A 25,149-nucleotide genomic window follows, 5' to 3' on the forward strand; every position below is an offset into this window, starting at 1 on the left:
CCCATCCGATAAGTCTCACCTGACCCAGGGTTCTTGGTCTCTTCCAACTCTACCCCTTTTCCTAAAGTTCTACAATTCCTTTCCCTCCAGTCCTCATTCCCCTTCAACCATTCCAGGAGGAGGAGTCACTGATTCCAGAAGCTTGCACAACTAAAACCTTTCTTAAAGAAGAAAAAAGAAAAAAAGTGTGTTCTCTGCTTGGGGAGTATATTTTTTTATCCATCCAATTACGTTGTATTGTGAAAAACTGATTATTTTTGTTTTTATAACTCCTTGAAAGAATACCTACACGATGAACGTAGGTCAACACCACGTACTATTCTTGCTATTCAGTTGTGCACAGTTAGTACCTTCTTGTAAATGATAAGTTACTCCAGAAAATCATTCCATTCGACATCAGACAGTGGAAATATGCTGATTATCTCAGGAGGTTCATTCTTTTGTATCTAAGACTAAGAATTACGTGAAGAACAAAAGTACACTAGACTCTTGCTAATTCAGACATTCTTGGCACATGTGGGTGCCTGATTAGCGGAAGTAGCGGATTATTGAGTGTCTGAAATTTATTTTATTCATTTATTTTGAAAACATAGGGGATATATTCTACTGTACTTTGTTAAACCGAAGGACACAATTTTAAAATGTAGAGGATATACTTTATCAAATCCAAAAATACATTAATTTTCAAAGAAAACTTAGTCCTTGAGTGTACACAGCCGTATCACTCACAATGAAACGTCCGTAATTTTTAACTCAGGGTGTATACGACCTGGGACAACTGGGAGATCCGGGAAAAACCCAGGAATTTTTTCATCCGTTAGAAAACCGGGAAAAACCCTGGAATTTTTTAGAATTCCAGGAATTTTTCATTGTTTTAGTTTTCTGTTAAATTTTTGTAATTTTGACTGGTAAGAACTGATACTCTAACAAAGGATATTACTGTATCCTGCTACTGCAGTATAACACTTCAACAATAAAACATAAACAAGAGAAAAAACCAAAAATAACTAAATTGCAAAGGAAATGCACCATATACACGACACGCAGTGCTCATGCTAGCATGTGCCAACAGCAAAATGTGTCTAAGGCTTTAGCAAGACTATGCAGTGCTTTATAACAACAAATTGCCTCCAGTGAGTGTGAAGACATAACTATTTACATTAGATTCATTTTAGCAGTTACAAGTGAGCGCATGCGCAGTTGAGTCACATTTGAGTAGTAGATCCTCCCACTTCTGACTACAGAAATGTGGCTGTTGGCTGTGCAAGCAGTCGCAGCAAGCAGCTAGATGCTACCGGGAAAAGGGGATGCCAAGTTCATATTCTTGAGGGGAAGAAATCTTGTTTCACAAAGCGCTTAGCTGTCTGTCCACATGAACGGCCACCGACAAACTGTGGTCAAAAAACAAGTGGACCCCCCTGTTGCTGAACACGCTGCCAAACTTGAAATCCCTCATCTCAATGACTGCTTCACAGCCTGTGCCATGTGGATCCTTCCCAGCAACATGAGCTTTTCTGACTTGCGCTGGTGGGAACTTTCCCTTAAATACATCCTACGTTCCCGAGACCCTCCTGGCCTCAACCTTCGTTAGTCACTGTCCTGACCCATCCAGCCCCCCTCCCTGTTCCCATTCGAGCACTACACAGCCATCATTTCACCGCTACACCCAGTCTTTTTATTTCTCACCTTACCCCCCACCCCCCTCAACATCTTCTGTCCTGCCCTCCGTCTAAACTGCAACACTTCACTGTCCGTCACTCTCACCGTACTATCCCTCCCCCTCCCCGCCCCAGCCTCCTCCTTACCCCCACCCATTCGCCACTCCCATCATGCACTGGTGCTGCTGCTCGCATTGTGGTTTCAGCTCTCTCAGACTGCAGACGCGTGTGTGTGTGTGTGTGTGTGTGTGTGTGTGTGTGTGTGTGTGTGTGTGTGTGTTTTATCCTATACTTGATTTAATGTCACACGAAACAGAAGTTATTGGCTATTAGGCAATAAGAGGTGTGAATTTTCTGAAGAGTTCTTGTTCTCCCAATTACAAATAATCCTATTCGCTAGTAATTGTGATACACTTTTTTTAAAAAAAAAGATGGGCATTCTGTCAAACCAGCTGACTGGGAGCAGGAGAGGCACCAAAGGACATTTCAATTACCACTGTCCTGAATATATTTTGAATGCATCCATTACAAAATATATATGTTTCAATGTCACAGACCGAAATACAGTGACATGTGATAGAAGAATGCTGTATGACGAGGTGTGGCAATGCACTTTGGCACACTTAAGACCAAACAACATGTCTTACATTTCCTCGGACACCTATGTTTTACGTTTCAGACTTTTTAGAAATATGTGCGCCAGAAAATGAACATATTTTTGGAAATTCGATTTTTTTTAGTATTGACCCAGTTAGCAAATACCATAGACCCGGGGCTTATGCACACAGCAGTCTGAGTTATAGTGCGTAGTCTCTACATGACCCGTGTTTACATTCAGTGATTTTGCTGTTTCTCATTCGTTTACTCTCACGTCAAATGAAAATGTGGCCGGGATCTATCAAGTGAATTAAAATACATTCACATAATTACGGAAGGCTAAAATATGTTATTAGTTTCAGATTTTATTTTATTTCTACCTTTCTGACAGTTAAGCATTAATCACCTTGCAGAACCATGAAGTTATTTTTGTCTGCTTGCAGGCAGTCAGCATATTTGAAATGAAATGTTTTATTTCACAGTACTGGCTAGTTTCAACCGTTTGCTGTTTTCATCTTCTAGCACATATGGCATTATGCCATAATAAAGAACCAAACATGATATAATACAGTACTGGTGCACCAAGAAAATTTACATCCTGAAAACCACACTGAAAAGCTTAATACCAGGTCAAGGTTTACTTCATTGGGAATCTGGACATAGGAATGTGCACTTGAAGTGTGCATTTTAAATGTGCACATTTTAGTATGGTTCACAAAATTCCGATGCTCTTGGAATATACTCTGATGTCTTGTTTCTTTTATGACATAATGTGTGCTCTTTGAACGTTTCACACATACGTACATACGGGCTTCCTACATCATGGTAGCTGTGTAAGTGCACTGTCGCCTGTTATCTGCGCTCTCTGGCAACTGCTGAAACTAACCTATTTCTAACAGGTCGTGGGAAGATATTGCGAATGATGGTTTGAAAAGCATTACTTACAATGTAAGTGTCCTTTTACGTAAGTCGAACTATGTGTGAGAATGTTACCATGACTTTCTTAAATCACAGAGCATTTGACTCTCATTTAAAAATCAACTCTTTGATGATGAACCATTTAGAAGATTTTCGAACCCTGAAGATCAGACATTTATGTCATTATGAAAAATTTTACAGGTACATTTGTGTGATATATCTTAAGGTGTAACATGCGCAAAAAAAGATTGACATTATATGTGAAAGCTTAGCTTCTCTTACAGCTTACGAACCTTAGAGACCAATATTATATGTGATATCTTTGCTTTTCTTGTAGCAACATTATGTATATTAATTTAAACTATTAACTTTCCCTGTTTGTGTGTTCGTACTACTCAACAGTGGTGTTGCTGTTGGCTGACTACATCACTTGTCCTGTGCTCAGAATATCCACTGTCATCGGCTGGCGAGATCACGTGACATGAGCTATGACTGGCTTACAAAAGTGCGTCACAATCTCGATTTCAATGATTTAAAAAGTAACATGCGGTGTTTGGTGGAATTACAACACACTTTCGTAATACGCAGCATACATGTTGCTGCACATCCAAGATATTTCCAAAACGTGTCTTTTACCCTGAGTTTCGTTTTGTAAAGTGCCGGGAAATCCAACACCCATGTATAAAACCATAACCATTCAAAGGATTGATAAGTTTTGCAGTTCCAATGAAAAATATTCTGTCACTTAACATGGAAAAAGTGTGTTTTCACCTGGGAGAAAGTGTATTTTTAACTGGGAAAAATCTGGGATTTTTTTTCCTTGTCCATGTATACACCCTGCAACTCTCGCAATGATGATACGTGATGGTGACATGCTTTATCACACAACCGCTTTACAAGTATTACATCAGTACTGCATGTATCTGGTTGTTGCATAATGTACTCCAGGAAGACCTCGGGAGCTTCGGCACCAGCAGTGTGCAAAATCTTCATGCTCTCTCCTCCTGTGTCCTGGTCTTCATCACTTTCATTGTTACTTTCTTGTACACTTTTGATTATTTCTTCATCTGTTGTAGTTTGGTCCATGACACAGTTTTCCTCATTTAGCCACTTAGTATCATCATCATCGTCATCATCGTCATCGTCATCGTCATCATCATCATCATCATCATCAATTTATTTTCCTCCTGGAAGGTTGTGTAATGTGTCAGTGTACAAAGTTATTGATAATTTTGAATTGACTGGCTCATCGCTGTCACTTAGTGCTGGATCCAACTCGGCATCAATGGATGACCACAATTTTCTCCAGCTCTTCATTGGATAGCTTTCAGTGGAAGTAGTTTCTTCTTTAGCTCTTTTCTCACTGCAGGTACAAATGTTTCATGGAACCACTGAGAGAATATTTGTCTGTCCACCCACACTTTCTTCTGAGCGCATTACTGCACTGGTTGAGTACTTATGTCATTGTGTTGAAAACAACGTGGATGTTGGGATTTTCCAATCGCCATAAGCAGTAGTTTATGACTCCCATTTTCATTACAACATGTCATTAATGTTATGCACTGTTTCTGTTGCTTGTAGCCACTAGCTTACTTCTCGTTCTTGGCAGCTAATGTTTTTGAAGGAAGCATCTTGTAAAAGAGTCCTTTTTCATCAGCATTATACAAGGCATCAGCAGTTAAATCTTATTCCTGTATTATCTTCCATATCTTGCTTACAAACTCATCAGCATCCTTATCGTTAGCTTAGTGACTTACCCTGGTGACCTGTCAGCTGTCGAATGCCATGTTTTTTTTGTTTTTTTTTTCTTTTCTTTTTAGTTTGATAGCCAGCCTTCGCTCGCTGTAAACAAATTACTACTGCCAAGTTGTTTGTTAAATGCAGCTGCTTTTTTCCTTTATAATCATGCCATGGACTGGAATTCCTTTACTGTGTTGTTGAATGAACCATCTGTAAAACAGTTGAATGAACCATATGTAAAACAGCTACATCCAGTTCTTCATTCTCACTCTTTCACATAACCTTTAATTTTCCCAACTCGCTATCCATTTGTCTGGAGTACTGTCGAATAACATCTTTCTTTTTGATGTCATAAATAGTTGCTTGTCCAACATTGAACTCAGCAGCAATGGCTACCTGTGAAGAACCTCAATTTAACTTATCTAAAATTTCGAGTTTCTGCTTGAGGTCTAGTGTAACGTGTTTCCTTTTAGAAGACATGATTCCAAACTGTAAAGAAAGCTAAAATACAGTATATAAAGCATTGCTTAACTGAGTATTGTTCCACACGATAATTCATTGAATATGTGTTTTTGGATGTGCGCCGGGTTACTGAGAGGCCAGACTACTGAGGGCCGGATTAGTGAGAGTCTAGTGTAACTGAATTTAGTCTTTTGAAGGGCTCAGTAATAGTCTTCTTCCAGTTCATTTTCATCACCGTGTACACCCAGAAATGTGGAGCATTCTGCCCTGCTTACTGACTTCTGTTCATATGGTATATAAGTTGTCAGTATGACTCTGTTTGTTGTACAAAACTGAGTATAGTGTTTTGTCGAAATTTAGGATTTTCAGAGAACACATAATAATTCTTTGAAAAACACCATGTATGTACAAATCTGATGATTACTGAATATTTATTTTCCTCTTTGTAGAAGTGCATTTATAGAAACATTTTAAAAATGTGTTGAATGTTAATCCATTCTGAATTATAGAATGAAACAGACTTACCAGTGCTTCTCAAACTTCTTTGTTGGTGGCTACATTTGTACTGGAGTATTTCTTTGTGCCCCATCCCCCACTAAGTGTTACATATTTAATAAGTGCCAACAGCACATGAAAACCACCAGTGTACTACTTGCCACTCGTATTTTTGTGCATAACCACTGTGCTGGAACCCCAGTTGAGTGAATTCTGATGTGCATAAAATATTTGAGAAAAAGTACTTGATCTAGGTAAATATATAATTAATTTTAATTTTGGGGCCACAAACATATGTTGGCAAATGGCAGAGGTAGGTCCTGTTTAAATATGACAGTACCGTAAATTCTGTCTAAACAGCAAGCCAAAAACTTCAAAAGTTTTTCTCTTAGTAACTCAATTTAGTTATCTGATACACAAGACAATTTTATATATTCTTCCTGAGATTTTAGAAAGAAATGTTTCACATGTTTCAAATCGAAATCAAACTTACTATCAACGGTGTCTGCATGTGAAAAAATTTCAGGCGAGATAGTTTTCACCTGTCCTTCTAAATGTTTAATTTCTTTATGAAAGCCTGTATTTTATGTTTCACTGTAAAGATATTCATGTTCTTCCCTGGAGAGACATATTTAGCTTGTATTTTTCAAATATATCAGACAGCATAAGTGGAGTGTCCAATTTGCTTTGCAGAAGAAAGAGTTGTTTCACAGTTTGTACACATATCAGCCATGACACTTCTCTATGCAGGAAAAGTGTGCTGAAACTCAATTCCATTTTACTGCATAAATTTGTAAAGAGATAATTCAGTTGTGTGACTTTTAATCAGACTGGTGGCTTATATTTTATAATACAAATTCAGATCTGCAGAAATTGCCTTAGCCACTATACTTTCATTGTACCAGGTTGAAATTCATTGGGAGAGTCCTTAGAAAATGTAGTCCATCAACAAAGGAGGTGGCTTACAAAACACTCGTTCGAACTATACTTGAGTATTGCTCATCAGTGTGGGATCCGTACCAGATCGGGTTGATGGAGGAGATAGAGATGATCCAAAGAAGAGCGGCGCATTTCGTCACGGGCTTATTTGGTAACCGTGATAGCGTTACAGAGATGTTTAACAAACTCAAGTGGTAGACTCTGCATCACAGTGTAGCTTGCTCGCCAGGTTTCAAGAGGGTGCGTTTCTGGATGAGGTATCGATTATATTGCTTCCCCCTAGTTATGCCTCCCGAAGAGACCACAAATGTAAAATTAGAGAGATTAGAGTGCGCACGGAGGCTTTCAGACAGTCGTTCTTCCCGCGAACCATACGCGACTGGAACAGGAAAGGGAGGTAATGATAGTGGCACGTAAAGTGCCCTCCGCCACACACCGTTGGGTGGCTTGTGGAGCATAAATGTAGATGTCGATAGATGATGAGTCATACAATAGTTAAGATTAGTGGGACCATTGTTTGCAGATTTAACCTCAACACGAAATCCAGCTATTCTTCGTATTGTTGATGCTGCTCAATTGGTACATACCCCAATGATTTTACTCCATTCCAAGCACATTTCACCTGAGAACTCATTCACTTTTCGAAAAACCTAATCAGCTTTAACATATCCTATTAATACGGGAAAAAAGAAAATCGAAGTTGCTCACACTGGCCATTGTTAGTTTCCAAAATATTTCTGTCATTTGACAGACACTTTCTTGTTTGCATGCAAATTTTTGGCCCAGAATAGTTCATTAATTCATTTTTTGTAGCTAACGGTGACAGAAGATCTTTGTCTACAGTATATGATTGCTTAGCCTTTTGTGGTTCTTATAGCCCAAAGTATTTGATTCAGTAGACTTTTTAAATTTTCCATTATTTCAATAGTCATTCAAAAAACTTAAGATTTATTGGAAGAGCAACCATGTTGTGAAAGTTAATGTCATTTCTGTTGTGCAGATTTCAAGATTCCACTCACTAGGCATTCATCACAAATACAGATTTGTCTTCAGTATCTGCAGAAATGAAAGTAAATCCATGTTACACCAATATTTCACAAAATTTTCACATTTTTGTGTGCAAAAGAACAATGTTTATGGTTTTAAACATTCCATTTCCATTGACAGTCAAAAATTACACTCGTGTTCAGAAGAAAACAGAACACCTTGAATGCGTAGCGATAGAACAGTCATATTCATAGGACATGTACATTAGTATGTTCTGCAGAAATGATTAGCATTTGTCACCTTGGTTCAGCATGTGTCCTATTGCCTAGTAGGTGCAATATCCGCTATGGGCTCCGACACCTTGTTCCTTGTGTGATGGCATCGATGTGAGGAGGTATGAATGGCATCCTGTGGTATCCATCCATGCTGCATTCACGTGGTTCCAAAGTTCATCTGTGGTGGTTGGCTTTGGATCACAGCGCTGCATCTGTCATTTCACCATACCCCACACATTTTCAATTGGTGACAAGTCTGATGATCAGGCAGGCCAGGGCAAAAGACCGGCATCATGTGACACCAAGAAGGCACATGTTTGTGCAGCAGCATGTGATTGTACATTGCCCTGCTGAAAAGTGGCATCTGGAGTGTTGTGCAAAAAGGGTATGGCTACGGGACGCAGGATGTCATTCATGTAGGTTGCACTGGTTGCAGTGCACCAGACGCATACCAACTGTGATTTGTGGTTGTACCCAATAGCATCCCACACCATAAGGCCTTGAGTTGGTGCTGCATGACTTGTGCCAATACTGTCAGTGCGATGCCGCTCACCCTGTCTGTGACAAACCAAACTGTGGCCATCATTTTCAAACAAGCATAACCTGGATTCAGCCGAAAACACTAACTAATGCTATTCCTGGTCCCAGTGACACTGTTTCATCCACTATTGTTGTCTAGCACATTTCTGCAGATTTGTCAAAGGTAGGCAGAGAAGTGGACAACTTGCACATAACCCATGCCATAATTAATGGCGGTGGTCGGTCCCTCCTAATAGCGTATGATGTGTTAAACTGTTCCACTGTTGCACCAGAGCTGAGGAGAAGGCAGACCTGTCCTGCAGTGCCATTCAGATGAGGTGTCGATGTACTCGGGGTGGTCTGGGTGTTGTACCCCAACCCATGTTATCGTGTTCTTTGGCCTTCCAAGAACGATATTGCACATACCCATTGCACTGCCAAAACAGTTCAACCCACATGAGCAGAAATTTCCCAGATGGATGCACCACATTCTTTCATGCCAACAATGCGCCCTCTTTCAAACTCACTTATTTAATGGTATGGTTCACTCATATAGCTGCGAGGTATCCTGCACATCTGCTCAAGTCACACTGTTCAGTTGATAGTGACAACAAGAGCCACAGGCACATATTACCATTAGGTGCTGTTGCACCAAGACATCAATGAACTTGAACCCGCAGGCCAACGTGTTCCAGATGTTAATAATTTCTGCAGAATATATTAATGTACATGTCCTTTTAATATGGACATCGTGTCTCTAGTTGGTCAAGGTGTTCTAATTTTCCTGAGTATGAATATATTAATATTCTAATGTCAAACTAAACTTAAACTGCAGTTGCATTATATGTGATTAAAACTGATGCACTGTTGATAAGAAACGGGTGTTAAACACTTGAAGTTCTAAGTCAAAAGAAATACTTATCCTTTTTTACATTATCAACAGGTCCAAAGTCTCGGTTCAAGTTATCAAGGCATTAATTTTATCTATCCCTGAAGACCTAGAAGGCTAGAAGCCATTAGATACAGTTCAATAGTGCAGCCTAATGAACAAAATAAGAGCATATCTACATCCATACTCCGCAAGCCACCTGACGGTGTGTGGCGGAAGGTACCTTGAGTACATCTGTCAGCTCTCCCTTCTATTCCAGTCTCGTATTGTTCATGGAAAGGAGGATTGTCGGTATGCTTCTGTGTGGGCTGTAAGCTCTCTGATTTTATCCTCATGGTCTCTTCGCGAGATATACGTAGGAGGGAGCAATATATTGCTTGACTCTTCGGTGAAGATATGTTCTCGAAACTTTAACAAAAGCCCGTACTGAGCTACTGAGCATCTCTCCTGCAGAGTCTTCCACTGGAGTTTATCTATCATCACTGTAGTGCTTTTGCGATTACTAAATGATGCTGTAACGAAGCGCGCTGCTCTCCGTTGGATCTTCTCTATCTCTTCTATCAACCCTATCTGGTACGGACCCCACACTGCTGAGCAGTATTCAAGCAGTGGGCTAACAAGCGTAAAAATGAGACAGCTGTGTGACTGGGTTGAAGAGTTACTAACAAACAGAACACAGCATCTCATTCTCAATGAAGAGATGTCTTCAGACATAAACATAACTTTGGGCTACCCCAAAGAAATATTTTAAGATCATTAATTACAAATAAATCTTACATTATTGTATACTCAAAGATTAAAAATGTTGTACAAGTGAAAGCTGAATGTGATGAACAGCCTGTGAAATGGAGAGGACAGAGGGGCAGACGGAAAATGGAGTCTTATTATCTAATGAGGATAAAAATATTAACTGGCTGTTGCTTCTTTAGTAAGAGTGGATAGTGAAAATGTGTTGGGTCATAAATGATGAGGTCATAATTCTTTGAAGAGTATTTATTAACAGCCAGATTTTGAGTAGTGTTAGTTTTTTGTCTTTAGTTTCAGCTAAGGTGAAGTCTTTATCGTTCAGTCTCGAACTCCTTTCATGCTTAGTCAGTGTAATAGTTATACCCCTTTCTAATTGATGTACATGTAATGTGTTACACAGATTGCAGGAAATCCTATAAATTCCACTCTGTTCTAAAGGTGGAATCCTGTATTTACTGCTGAACAGAATGTAGGCAGCAGTATTCTTACTATAAAAAGCTGGAGTATATTTCCAGAAGATATACTTTGTGCCATTACTTACTTTTAGAACACTTTTACCTTATACATTCCTATACTTTTTTCTTTGAGTATAAAGTAATATAACATTTATTTGTTCAGAGTGTCTTTGGGAATCATGTTATGCTTGTGTTTTCCATCAATATATAGTTGTAAAATGTCACAAATCTTTGAAAAACAAACTGTGTACAGCTGTGAACACTTACTGATGTGTGGATTTTCTAACAGTGATTATCTTACATTGGGATAATAAGCCAAAGCCTGTTCATAATGAACTGCAGATAAATACGGCATAGTAAAGTTTTTTAATACTTCTCATATCCCTCCAAGTACTGACAAAATATTCGATAAATGTTAGCAATCTTGAATGTTTATAAAGTCTGTGCTACTATATCTGCCGAACAAAGAGCTGACATAATGTTTAGTGATACTATACTTTTGTTTCTAGGTTGCAAAGCTAATTGGTGCTCCACCAGGTTATATTGGTCATGATGATGGAGGTCAGCTTACAAAAAGACTTAAACAGTGTCCAAATGCTGTTGTCCTTTTTGATGAAGTAGATAAAGCTCATCCTGATGTCCTCACTGTTCTTCTGCAGTTGTTTGATGAGGTATGTAAAGAATATGTGATAATCTTGTTAGTGTGTTATGTTTTGGAAATAACCAAACAAATTTTAAAAAAGGAAAAAAAAAACAGTACCATCACAAGTGCAAATAAGGTAAGTAAAGGGAGTGTGCAAATAAGTAGTTGTATGTCATGAATTAAGCAAACAATTAATCAATTAATTACTATTACATATATATGACAATACTGTGAAACTCACCACATGGAGGAGACAGCGAGCAGCAGGTAGTCACATTGAAAAAAGGCTGCTGAATATTATGGTGGAATCTTGATTTTACATTCTCACTGTAAAGGTGACTCGTTGAGTTGCAGATAGATACAAGAAAAAGACTGCTTGGAGCTGCCAGTGGTGGCGACACAGTGTGCGTGGGGTGTGCTTGCTTGTGTGAATGTGCGTATGTTAACTTTGCTGAGAAAGGCTTTGGCCAATAGCTGTATGTGTAACAGTCTTTTCATTGTTCCTGTCTGCAAGTCACTGAATCATCTTTATGGTGAGGAGCAATCTATCCTTTTTCTTGTTATATAAAGTTTGCTTATAATTTAGTTTACATAAAATGCTAACTTTTAATGCAGTGGAACTGTTTCTGCAGGGTAGATTGACAGATGGGAAAGGAAAAACAATTGAATGTAAAAATGCAGTATTTGTGATGACCTCAAATCTTGCCAGTGATGAAATAGCACAACATGCACTGCAGCTGCGCAGGGAAGCAGAGGATGTTATGCATCAGAGACTGGAGGGAAAACTTGGTAAGTTCCTAACAGCTCTGTAAGGTAAAGAAAACTGTAGGTGTATGACATGACAAACTTAGTATCTCATTCGTAAGGTTTTACATTATAGAATCTCACTGATTGGATCGATTTCTTCTGTGCATTGCTGAAAATTGGAAAACGATTGCTTTCTTCTGTTATAGATGAGAAGGAAGTTCAGGAAACAATAACGATTTCCCGTGGTTTTAAGGAAAATGTTGTGCAACCAATTTTAAAAAGACATTTTCGGAGAGATGAATTTCTTGGTCGTATCAATGAAATAGTCTATTTTCTACCATTTTCTCGGACAGAACTGCTGAAATTAGTTTCTAAGGAGCTTTCCATATGGGCAAAACGGGTAAGCACAAACTACACAATATGTAGCATTTATAACATTGCTGTGGAAGAATGTCACATATGTGGAGCAGATAACAATGATCTTCTCAGTTTTTCACAGAAACCCTGATAAAATGTAAATTATGTTTTAATGACATAACTATGCCTAATTTTTGAACAGATCTTTGTTAGTGTTAATTGACTATCCATTTTTAAGAAAGTAAAGGGTCAAATGATCAGCATGTCAAGGTACTTGACCGGTCTTGTGTGGTTTGTTCAGCGAAACAGATTCTGATTTGGAGGGTTTGTCATTACCACCAGTTTCCACAATAACACATTGAGAAGTTGATAATCATGTGTTGCATGGAATGGGAATATTGGCTTAACTGCTTGGATTCCAAGGATAATAAAAAGATCTATAACTTTCATTATAAGTATCAAAAATATTTCTAGTTGAGACCGTTCCATCTTGAAAGATTTCAGATTTGTCCATCCACATTTTCTGTGGTCTTCCTCTACTATGTTTTCCTGTTGTTTTGTAACTACACATTACCTGTGGATATATGTTTCCACCCATTCTTCCTAGTAGGATTAAATATGTGCTTCAGTTTCTTCCAGTATACTCTTTGACAACTAGTCTGAGTCTTATATCTTCATTTCAACCTTGTAGTTCATCAAATAAATACCTTATCTATGCTGACTAGATTCTTTTCTTTTGTTTCCACTCCATAAAGGTTTGTTGGGGCAATCATTGTTCCATAAAATTTTATCACTTATCCAGTAGTGGTTTTGCCCTATAAGCTACTGTGGTTTGTGTCATATAATTTATAAAATTATACAATTTAGGAGTCAATATCACTCAAAATGTCTGAACTTAAAAACTTGCAGTGGTCTGCATTATTATTCACAATTATCAACACACACACACATTTTGATTTCGTTTGATTAAATGTATTTGTTTTCACGCAATACAAGATAAAAAAAATTGTGCGTCATCTCATTAATATTTGTTAATGCCCTATATTTGAATAATAATGAATACCAACAGTGAGTTAATGTGAAAACATTAAGAAAACTGTAAGTGTTTTTCATTGGAAAAAGATGAAAATGAATATTCCAAGTGGTCATGTTGCAGCAGCTTACCAGTCACTCACTGTCACCTGTCAGTGTTTTTATAAAAGCCTAGTGGTTGTCTCATGAATAATTTGTAAATTATAAACTGCTAACAATACTTTTTCAACAAAATGAACAAAAACTAAATTATTGGTTATTGCTGCTGTACATTACAAACATATCAAGCAGCCAGTAATACTTCATTATTCAGTTTTTAGGATGTGAAGGCATTACGGAGCATAAAATAATTGGCATATACAAGAGTTATACATTAAAAACAGGCAGGTATTTGAAAAACTTTAATACAAAAAAGGCTAATGTGTTTTAACTTTTCAGTATTGATTTTCACCTTCCTTGACAAAAAGATGCAGCTGTTGTTACTTTGATCTTCCAGTTACAGAATATTATCTTTCATTAAGTGGTGAATGTTTATTACTCTGGGACTGTGATGAGTGTATACCATGCAACAGCAACAACAAAGTTATCAAATAACTGCTTGCCAATTTCTCAATGCTGCCATGGCTCATTGGCAGTGAGAGTTGTCACCATCATGCGCCCTTCATCTGGATACTCTTTTTCGTAGTTGTAAGTGTTCACTCCCCCCCCCCCCCCCCTTTTGCCTTAATGGGAGTCTGCAGTACTGTATGCAACAACCACATGCTTCCTCTTTTGAAAACTGGTGTTCCCTAAAGGTATCTCTAATCAGGCAGAAGTCTAAAAATAAACCATGGGTTACACAAGGATTGAAGATATCATGTGGGACAAAAAGGAGACTGTATCTACCACCTAGCTCTGATCTTAGCATAGTAATGCAAGACAAAGTATACTGCAAATATTGAAGCAAGTAATTCAGAAATCTAAGCAGCTTTATTATGAAAAAAAGATAATTACATCAGGCAACAAAATAAAAACTACATGAGATACAGTGAAGATAGAGACAGGCGGGGCAAAAAAGGAAGAGGAATAGATAGCTCTAAAAATAAATGAGACATTGGCAACAAGTGCATGAAGTGTTGCAAACCTGCTAAACAAATACTTCGTTTCTGTTACTTACGGTTTGGGGTTATCAGGTTCAGTAAACAGTGCAATGAAGTATCTGAGACCAGTCTTCACAAATAATTTCAGCAAAATGAAAATAACACTTACATCTCTCAAAGAAGTAGCACCCATCATAAAATCCTTAAAATCAAAGTATTCTATGGGTTATGATAACATATCAACAAAATTAATCAAACAGTGCTCATGTGAGTTGAGTTCTATCTTAAGTTTTGTGTAATCAATCTTGTACCACTGGAACATTCCCAGTCTGACTAAAATATGTTGAAGTTACACCTCTTTACAAGAAGGGGGGTAAAGAGATAGCTGCAAACTATCAAACAATTTCACTTTTGATGGCTTTTTCAAAAATAGTCGAAAACGTTATGTTCAAGCAGTCTCCTTACGCATCTGACTGCAAATAATATATTGTCGAAGTCACAATTTGGGTTTCTTAAGGGTTCTGATATAGAGAAAACACATTCACATGTATAGTGAGAATGTACTTAATTCATTAGATAACAAATTAAGGACTACTGGCATTCTCTGTGACCTGTCAAAAGCCTTTGACTATGTGAATCACAGCATTCTCTATTAGAATATTCTGGTGTCACCAGCAGTGCTGCGAAATTATTTGAGTCTTCTCTAACCAACAGGATACAAAGGGTATTGTTGCAAAATAACTATGCAGGAAGCAGTCAGTCTTCATCTGGCTGGGAATTAATTACACGTGGTGTTCCTCAAGGTTCCACATGGGGCCATTGCTTTTTCTTGTGTATGTTTATGATCTCTCATCTGTTACATTGCCAGATGGTAAGTTTGTTTTGTTTGCAGATGATATGAACATTGCAATAATTAACAAGACGAGTGCAAATTTAGAAATGGCTGCTAAGCAAATTTTCACTGACATTGATAAATGTTTTAAAACTAATTCACTGTCATTAAACTTTGAAAAGATCCACTGTATACAGTTCAAAACCTGTAAGAGATTTCCTTCCAGCATGTCTATAACATATGAAGACATGCGGATCGAAGAGGTTGATAGTGTTAAATTTCAGGGATTACAACACCACAATAAATTCAGTTGGGAATGGCATACTACAGAACTGCTAGAGTGCCTAAACAAGCCTGTATTTGCAGTGAGTATGATGTCAGATGTAGGAGATATTAAAAGCAAAAAAAAAAAAACTTTCATACTTTGCTTACTTTCATTCTATTATATCATATGGTATTATGTAATGGAGTAACTCGTCAAACTGAGCAAAAGTTTGTAGCATGCAAAAGTATGTAATAAGACTCGTTTGTGGTGTAAATTCCAGATCATCATGTAGAAACCTGTTCAAGGAACTTTGTATTCTAACCACTGGCTTCTAAGTATATTTATTCCTTAATGAAATTTGTTCCAAGGAATATATCTCTGTGTCTGACCAATAGCTCAATACATGGTATTGATACCAGAAATAACAATCTACATAAATACTTAAAATCAATTACCTTGTTCCAACTAGGAATCCAATATTCAGGAACACACATTTTCAATAAATTGCCTGCAATCATTAAAAACTTGGTTTCAGATAAAGCGCAGTGTAAAAAGAGTTTCAAAGGCTTTATGATATACAGCTCCTTCTACTCTGTAGATGAAGATCTTAACAGGGACTGTTAGACCAGCTTCAATAAAAATGTGTGTTACATTTCAGTTTTGACAGCACTTTGCCACAGTTGTCAAGATTTGGTATTTTGTGAATGATAAATTTATTAAAAGTGTGTAACCATGTTTCATTCTGAAAGCTTTTTAATTATGTAAATACTATTAGTGGTTTCAGTTTGCTGTAATGTATTCGTGTATTTTGAAAATCTCCTGAGAAACGATCAGGGTAGTGAGTATTATATTCAAATGTTTTACATATTTTGTGTTATACTTCATGACTAGTTCCGCATCCATGAGAATTGTCTCATTTTTGGGTCTGTGGAATGTAAACTAAATCTAATGTAATCTAACATACTCACAACATGTTCAAATGGTACTTTAATATAAACACTTTCCTCTGAAGGAATCATGCAGATTTCTGTGTTCTTTTTGTTGTTGTTCTGGTGCATGATTACACGACTGCGATCTTGGTAAGTATGATGGTGTGGGCTCTTTCCCCTCCTTGTACAAGTAATTCAAAGCTCTCTTTTTCCACCTTAAAAGTCTTTTTGCCAACGATAGCATTCAATCAAATTGTAGACTCAAGATAAACTCTACAAATATCTTAATTTGTTTCTGAAGCAGTTTTCCTCAAGTGGATAATTTACTAGATTTTTTAATGTTTTTCTCACGCATCTGGACTGTAAACTTTATAATTTATTTATTTTAATCTGACGCTTTCTCAATCAAAGATGATACATTTTCAGAGGACTGCAATTTGTTTGGGGCAAAGTGTGGAGAGAGAATTTTATAAATGCAATTTTGTCAAATAAACACAAGATTGGAGACTGTGGCTATTATATGAAATAAATTGTTGATGGTGTACAGCAACTAGCCACAAATTGATTTTAGGGTACTTTATTTAGAAAGTATCATTATTGGTTTGGAACTGTTCACAGTTCATCATCAGACAGTTTTTCGTGCTTTCAACAAAACAAATGATAGAATGGTTTCCTGTGAGTTGCCCTGGAATAAACAATTATATCATTTGTTTTCATGAAAGCATGAAAATAGTCTGATGATGAATTGTGAAAAATTCGAAACTGGTAATGGTACTTTTTGAATAAAGTAATCTAAATCCCATTTGTGGCTGGTTGCTGTATAGCATCAACAAGTTGATTTCATAAATAGTTTTCCAGTGACAGAGATGCAGAATGTAGTTAAGTACATGTTGTTGTTGTTGTTGCGGTCTTCAGTCCTGAGACTGGTTTGATGCAGCTCTCCATGCCACTCTATCCTGTGCAAGCCTCTTCATCTCCCAGTACCTACTGCAACCTACATCCTTTTGACTCTGCTTAGTGTATTCATCTCTTGGTCTCCCTCTACGATTTTTACCCTCCACACTGCCCTCCAATACTAAATTGGTGATCCCTTGATGCCTCAAAACATGTCCTACCAACCGATCCCTTCTTCTGGTCAAGTTGTGCCACAAACTTCTCTTCTCCCCAATCCTATTCAATACTTCCTCATTAGTTATGTGATCTACCCATCTAATCTTCAGCATTCTTCTGTAGCACCACATTTTGAAAGCTTCTATTCTCTTCTTGTCCAAACTATTTATCGTCCATGTTTCACTTCCATACATGGCTACACTCCATACAAATACTTTCAGAAATGACTTCCTGACACTTAAATCTATACTTGATGTTAACAAATTTCTCTTCTTCAGAAACGCTTTCCCTGCCATTGCCAGTCTACATTTTATATCCTCTCTACTTCAACCATCATCAGTTATTTTGCTCCCCAAATAGCAAAACTCCTTTACTACTTTAAGTGTCTCATTTCCTAATCTAATTCCCTCAGCATTACCCGACTTAATTTGACTACATTCCATTATCCTCGTTTTACCTTTGTTGATTTTCATCTTATATCCTCCTTTCAAGACACTATCCATTCCATTCAACTGCTCTTCCAAGTCCTTTCCTGTCTGCGACAGAATTACAATATCATCGGCGAACCTCAAAGTTTTTATTTCTTCTCCATGGATTTTAATACCTACTCCAAATTTTTCTTTTGTTTCCTTTACTGCTTGCTCAATATACAGATTGAATAACATCGGGGAGAGGCTACAACCCTGTCTTACTCCCTTCCCAACCACTGCTTCCCTTTCATGTCCCTCGACTTTTATAACACCCATCTGGTTTCTGTACAAATTGTAAATAGCCTTTTGCTCCCTGTATTTTACCCCTGCCACCTTTAGAATTTGAAAGAGAGTATTCCAGTCAACATTGTCAAAAGCTTTCTCTAAGTCTACAAATGCTAGAAACGTAGGTTTGCCTTTCCTTAATCTATCTTCTAAGATAAGTCGTAAGGTCAGTATTGCCTCACGTGTTCCAGTATTTCTACGGAATCCAAACAGTTAAGTACATATGTGTGGAAATTAGACAACTGAAAAAGTTGCAAGAAATGCAGCAGTAGCAGATGTTAACTAAAAAATTCCATTACCACCTTTTTAATACGTTGTTTAAACATAAATAATAATTGTCACCCATTTGCATTTAGTGGGAATTCTACTGATAAGCCAAGGTATTAGCACCATCCCTCCTGTGTGAAGTGAGCTTTTGTGATGGTTGTCCTATTCATTTGTCACCACCATTAATATGTGCTGAATGTGAGTTTATCACAGTGAAATCAGTGATAGATAATGTGGCATAAGGATGCTAATACTTCACATAACCTGATTGTTAGAAGCTGGCTTGCTATGTAAATTGGTAGTAGGTGGTAAATATATGCTGAAGAAACATCAAATATTTAAGAATGTACTGTTCCTCATTTTTTTTCCAATCAGGCCAATTTGAATCCAGTAACTTTGGTACCATAATGACTGGTTGCTGAAACAAATGCAAACTTGTTCTTCAGTTAGATGAATTGTTCTTCCTGCTAAATTCACCAGCTGTGGTATCTAGGTACACCTCCATCCAGAAAAATGCAATCTTGTCATGTGTATTATGAAACATATGCAGGCCAGTTCTTATATATTGTTTTGTATAAAATTTGAAATTTATTAAATGAATTTTATGTTAAATGTGAAGGCCATTCAATGTTGTTGTTGTGACCATGGCTTTTGAAATTACAAGATATGAGAGCAATTTACGTTCTCCACAATCTTGTCACTGTCCGGCAACTAATTCTGAAAATCTGAGCGCATAAGCAGGGCCTGTTAAATAATGATGAGGAAGCTTCATTTAATTTTCTTTACAGCATTGTTGATTGCCAACATGCATTCACGTATGCTACTTTTATGTGCTAAATACGTTAGAATCCTCAATAATAATCAATCATATTATGCTTCCACAAAATGTTGGCTGAACTTATTACAAGGAGTGTCAGCCTGGTACAAATAACAAGACCTAATCTCTGATATGCCCATGCCTTCACAGGGAGGAAGACAGGCCATTGCTCATTAATATTTTTAAAAAATGCACATCACTGCCTTGTTAATGATTGCAGAGTGCAGCATATTAAAATATATTGTAATAACATTACTTTTCCTGCATTGGAATTTATAAAATAAACATGAGATTTTACATGGTGGTGGCAGTTTTTGTTAAGGAAGCCTTGCCTCAGCTCTCTGGGATCTTGTGATTGTTTTGGAAATAATGATGAAGGCTAACTACTAAATCTGTCTTGTTGCTTAGGAACTAGACTGTTGTGTCCTCTTTTGCCAGTTATTTGAAGATAATTCCTTGGATCACCATTAGAGACAACACCAGGGTGTCCAAGCAATGTTTATTACTTTAGAGAAAGGCTTAAACAAAGTATCAGAAATACTATTGACCACTTCATAGCTTATAATGCTCCTCATTGAACATGACATTCTTATTCATAACACTTTCCCTGTCACTGAAGTAGATTTTAGCTACACTGGTTTAAGAAGTTTCCTAGACACAAAGTCGAAAAATGGGTACTATCAAATGTACCTGATATGAAGTGGTGTGTTAGCCCACAGTTTGCAAACCACATTGTAATGTAAACTAACTATGTAATGTGAATTTGTAGAGTGTACATTTTAGTAAATTACAGCTGTTTCAATGAAAAAGTGAACAAGCATGATGCTGATGAGTGGTGGTAATATTACGGCTGGCGAATGTTTGTTGTTAGACAGTAAATATACTTATTGTTTTTAACAGCAAATAAGCACAGTAGTCTTACAATTGTTTCAGGCTAAAGATAAGCATGCAATAAAGTTGACATGGGATCGAGAAGTGGAATCTCTGCTTGCTGATGGATATGATGTGCACTACGGTGCACGGTCTATAAAGTATGAAGTTGAACGTCGTGTGGTCAACCAGCTGGCAGCAGCCCATGAAAAAGGTTACATTGGACGTGGTTTTGAAGTGCATCTAGTTGCACTGTGGCCTGATACCGCCGAGAGTGGGGTTATACGGTTACGTGTAAAGGCACCTGGAGCTCGTACCTATGCAGACGTAGTAAACAACCCTGGTTCTGGTCTAGGAGAGTTTTGGAAATGAAGATTTGGTTTTGTGATTCTACTTTTGAAATAATTACTCCAGCATGTATTAATTTTTATGTAAAACACTGATTTAGTTATAAAACCTCTTGAACTATGTCTGGTGCTTTAAATGAAAGTAATTGTTGTAAACAGTATTAGTTTGTTAAATTAAAAGATTTATGCTTGTGACAAAAGTAATTGCTGGCTATTTCATCTGTATATGTAACCTGTCCTGCAATATAACGCCACCATATACTTCCTATCTTAACAGCAGGTTTTACTTGTAGTAATCCCAAGACCACTGCAGAAGTGTGCATTGTGGATATGAAGATAACTTAATAATTGGAAAATTTTGAGAAAGTATGTCAACAAATATGGGAAATATGAGAGGCAAAGTGATAACCTATAAAAATACATTGCTGAAAACATTGCACAATCTAGCTGTAGGGATAACCCTGTTGTTCTTATGAAATAAACACTGTAATAGGTCTGTAATCCTATCAAGTTAAGAAAATATGTGGACATTCCCTGTCAGCAATCAGAAATTCACAATGATTTTGTAATGCACACACCATAGAGTAGATGTGGAAAATAGATTTAGGCATTTTCATCATCATCAGAGTTGTAATCTTAACTGGAATTTGTGAAATTATAATCATCCACACATTAACATCCAATGACATAATTGTATGAGGCAAGATGAAATGCTGAAGTAATTAATTATTCTAACATGTGGATTGAGAATAATAATATGCAGCATTCACGTCTTTTAGGTGCCTCTTCAAGGAGTTAGGCATTCTTTTTACACTTGCACAATACAGTGTGACACTTAAGAGGCTTTGTATACTGTTTTACATATTAGCTGGATATTTTTCAAAGAGCTCTTGGCAGAGTGGGGGAGTGACTGTGTACATGAAAAACAGTATTCCATTTGAATATTAACATATCAAAATGCTTCACTGAACAGTTCACTGAATGTTGGGCAGGAGCAGTTGAATTTAGAGAAATTAAAATTTTAATTGTCTGTTGGCCCAGTGTGGCCTGAGCGCCCAGTTGGTGCACATCAACGGCGCAGAAAGATACGTATATAGCTTCTTTTCTGTGTTTACTTCATAGATTCTTACTTAAATTGAGTGTGCGTTTCATACAGGAGGTGTAATTTCGAGTTTTAGTTACTGATTGGGAGGTCGTTCCAAGGCGTGGCAGGCAGCAAAAGACATGCCCCGAGGCTGATCAGAAAGCCTCCCCGGTATGTCTGACAGACAGGTTCCAGATACTGTCTCTGGCTGAGCCAGATGCAGCTGCCTGCCCTGTTTCAGAGGATGATTCTCAGCCTTCAAGGTCCGGGCAATTGCAGAGGGTGGGCTTATTGGTAGTTGGGAGCTCCAATGTTAGGCGCGTAATGGGGCCCCTTAGGGATATTGGGGCTAAGGAGCGGAAGAAATCCAGTGTGCACTTTGTGTGCATTCCGGGTGGAGTCATTCCTGATATGGAAAGGGTCCTTCCGGATGCCATGAAAAGCACATTGGGTGCAGCTAGCTGCAGGTGGTGGCATATGTCAGCACTAATGACATATGCTGCTTTGGATCTGAGGAAATTCTCTTTGGATTCCAGTGGCTATCTGATTTGGTGAAGGCTGCCCGTCTTGCTCACGAGATGAAGGCAGAGCTCACCATCTGCAGCATTGTTGACAGAACCGACTGCGCACCTTTGGTGCAGAGCCAGGTGGAGGGTCTGAATCAGAGGCTCAGACAGTTTTGCAACCGTGTTGGCTGCAGATTCCTTGACTTGTGCCATAGGGTGGTGGGGTTTCGGGTTCCGCTGAACAGGTAAGAAGTTCACTACACTCAGCTGGCGGCTACACGGGTAGCGGAGGCTGTGTGGCATGGACTGGGTGGTTTTTTAGGTTAGAAGGCCTCAGGAAAGTACAGGGTGGGCTACAATCTCAAAAGGGTGCATGGCAAATACAGGACGTGCTTGGATCAAGGAACAGTCGGAATTGTAGTTGTAAATTGTTGTAGTTGTGCTGGGAAAGTCCCTGAGCTTCAAGCGCTAATAGAAAGCACAGAAGCTGAAATCGTTATAGTTACAGAAAGCTGGCTAAAGCCTGAAATAAGTTCTGCAGAAACTTTTACAAAGTCTCGGACGGTGTTCAGGAAAGACAGATTAGGCAGAATTGGTGGTGGAGTGTTTGTGTCTGTCAGTAGTGGTTTGAAGTCAAAGTAGATACACCGTGCGAATTGGTATGGGTGGAGGTTATACGTAACAGCTGAACTAAGTTAATAATTGGCTCCTTCTACCGACCCCCAGACTCCGATGATATAGTTGCTGAACAATTCAGAGAAAATTTGAGTCTCGTAACAAATAAATACCCCACTCATACGGTTATAATTGGTGGGGACTTCAACCTTCCCTCGATATGTTGGCAAAAATACTTGTTCACAACCGGTGGTAGGCAGAAAACATCTTCCGAGATTGCCTAAATGCTTTCTCCGAAAATTATTTCGAGCAGTTAGTCCACGAACCCACGCGAATTGTAAATGGTTGTGAAAACATGCTTGACCTCTTAGTCTCAGACAATCCAGAGCTAACAGAGAGCATCGTGATTGATACAGGAATTAGTGATCACAAGGTCGTTGTAGCTAGGCTCAATACCGTTTCTTCCAAATTCACCAGAAACAAACGCAAAATAATTTTATTTAAAAAAGCGGAAAAAGTGTCACTAGAAGCCTTCCTAAGAGACAGTAGTAATAGACGGCAAATCATCGAGTAAAACTGAAGTGATATCAGGTGTTCCCCAGGGAAGTGTCCTGGGACCTCATCTGTTCCTGACCTATATAAATGACCTGGGTGACAATCTGAGCAGTTCTCTTAGGTTATTCGCAGATGATGCTGTAATTTACCGTCTAGTAAGGTCATCCAAAGACAAGTAACAGTTGCAAAGCGATATAGAAAAGATTGCTGTATTTGTGGCAGGTGGCAGTTGACGCTAAATAATGATAAGTGTGAGGTGATTCACATGAGTTCCAAAAGAAATCTGTTGGAATTCGATTACTCGATAAATAGTACAATTCACAAGGCTGTAAATTCAACTAAGTACCTGGGTGTTAAAATTGCAAACAACTTCAGTTGGAAAGACCACACAGATCATATTGTGGGGAAGGTGAGCCAAAGGTTGCATTTCATTGGCAGGACACTTAGAAGATGCAACAAGTCCACAAAAGAAACAGCTTACACTACACTTCTTTTTTGTCGCGGCGAGATCTATTTATGAAACTTCAGTCACCAACATTCTCTTCTGAATGTGAAAATATTTTGTTGAGCCCAACTTACATAGGTAGCGGCTTGATTTCAGATTCCTGTTAGTGTTAAAATTTGTGCACCATGATCTGAAAGGCTATTTACCCTTTTGGTAATGGAATACATCTCCAGTAATGAACGAACAAAAATGTTGTCTGTAGTTGAGTTACTGTTGCTCCGTACTCTGGTCAGAAGGAATACAGTCTGCATCTGATGATATGAGTTTAGATTAGTGTACAGTCTGAATATCAGGGGTAGGCTACGACCTTGTCTCACTCCCTTCTCAGGTACACTTTCCTTTTATACCCCTGACTCATAACTTCCGTCTGTTGCCTGTACAAGTTGTAAATAGGCTTTCATTTCCCGCATTTCATCTCTGTGACCTCCAAAATTTTAAAAAGAGTATTCCAGTCAACATTCTCTAAGAGAAGTTGTAGGATTAATATTGCTTCTCATATTCCTACATTTCTTTCAGGACCCAGCTGACCTTCACTGATGACAGCTTCTACCAGTTTTTCATTCTTCTGTAAGGAGCTCGTGTTAGTATTTTACAACCAACACTTATTAAACTGATACTTTGGCAATATTCACATCTGTCAGCACCTACTCTGAGCTGCAACCTTTACAAATAGCCATTGGTCTCTCTGTCAGGTGTTTAGGTGTGTGGGAGGTGTGAACCATCACCTAAGGTGGGTGCGCCCCCTTCTGAAGGGGGCCCCCAGTTTGAAGGAGCATGCCATCAGAGACATGCTGGCATTCATGGGGGATTTTCCTGCAATGAGCCAATCATCTTCACAATTAACGTCTATGAAATGTAAATGGAATGAGGCTGACAATTCAAAGACCCTTCCAGTGGCACAGTGGTTCCTCATGGTTTAACATACTGAAGATGGTCAGACCTTCACAACAGCACATCCGTTTATTATTCAGAAAGGTGTTGACGCAATTGCCAGCCCTGTGAAATCCTCTCATTTACAGAATGCCATTTTGCTTTTGGAGACTACTTCCGATTCTCAGACAACTACTGCTGGCTGCTTTGCTTCTCCATTGGATATCCTGTTCGTATCAAGGTGAACTAAAAAATAATAGGTAGCTACATCTACATGATTACT

General features: G+C 38.2%; 1 protein-coding gene across 1 annotated transcript in view; it reads left to right on the plus strand.

The window, feature by feature from the left end:
* Positions 1-20,935, plus strand: part of LOC126278184 (caseinolytic peptidase B protein homolog) — a 73,390-nt gene extending 52,455 nt beyond the window's left edge. Inside the window, exons 7-10 of the mRNA XM_049978095.1 lie at positions 11,191-11,352; positions 11,957-12,113; positions 12,278-12,471; positions 20,448-20,935. Coding sequence (XP_049834052.1) covers positions 11,191-11,352; positions 11,957-12,113; positions 12,278-12,471; positions 20,448-20,756 — 822 coding nt within the window. The 3' untranslated portion in view covers positions 20,757-20,935. The remainder of the gene's footprint in view (positions 1-11,190; positions 11,353-11,956; positions 12,114-12,277; positions 12,472-20,447) is intronic.
* Positions 20,936-25,149: the final 4,214 nt, after the last annotated feature.

This window comes from Schistocerca gregaria, chromosome 6, assembly GCF_023897955.1.
Source record: "Schistocerca gregaria isolate iqSchGreg1 chromosome 6, iqSchGreg1.2, whole genome shotgun sequence".
NCBI lineage: Eukaryota > Metazoa > Arthropoda > Insecta > Orthoptera > Acrididae > Schistocerca > Schistocerca gregaria.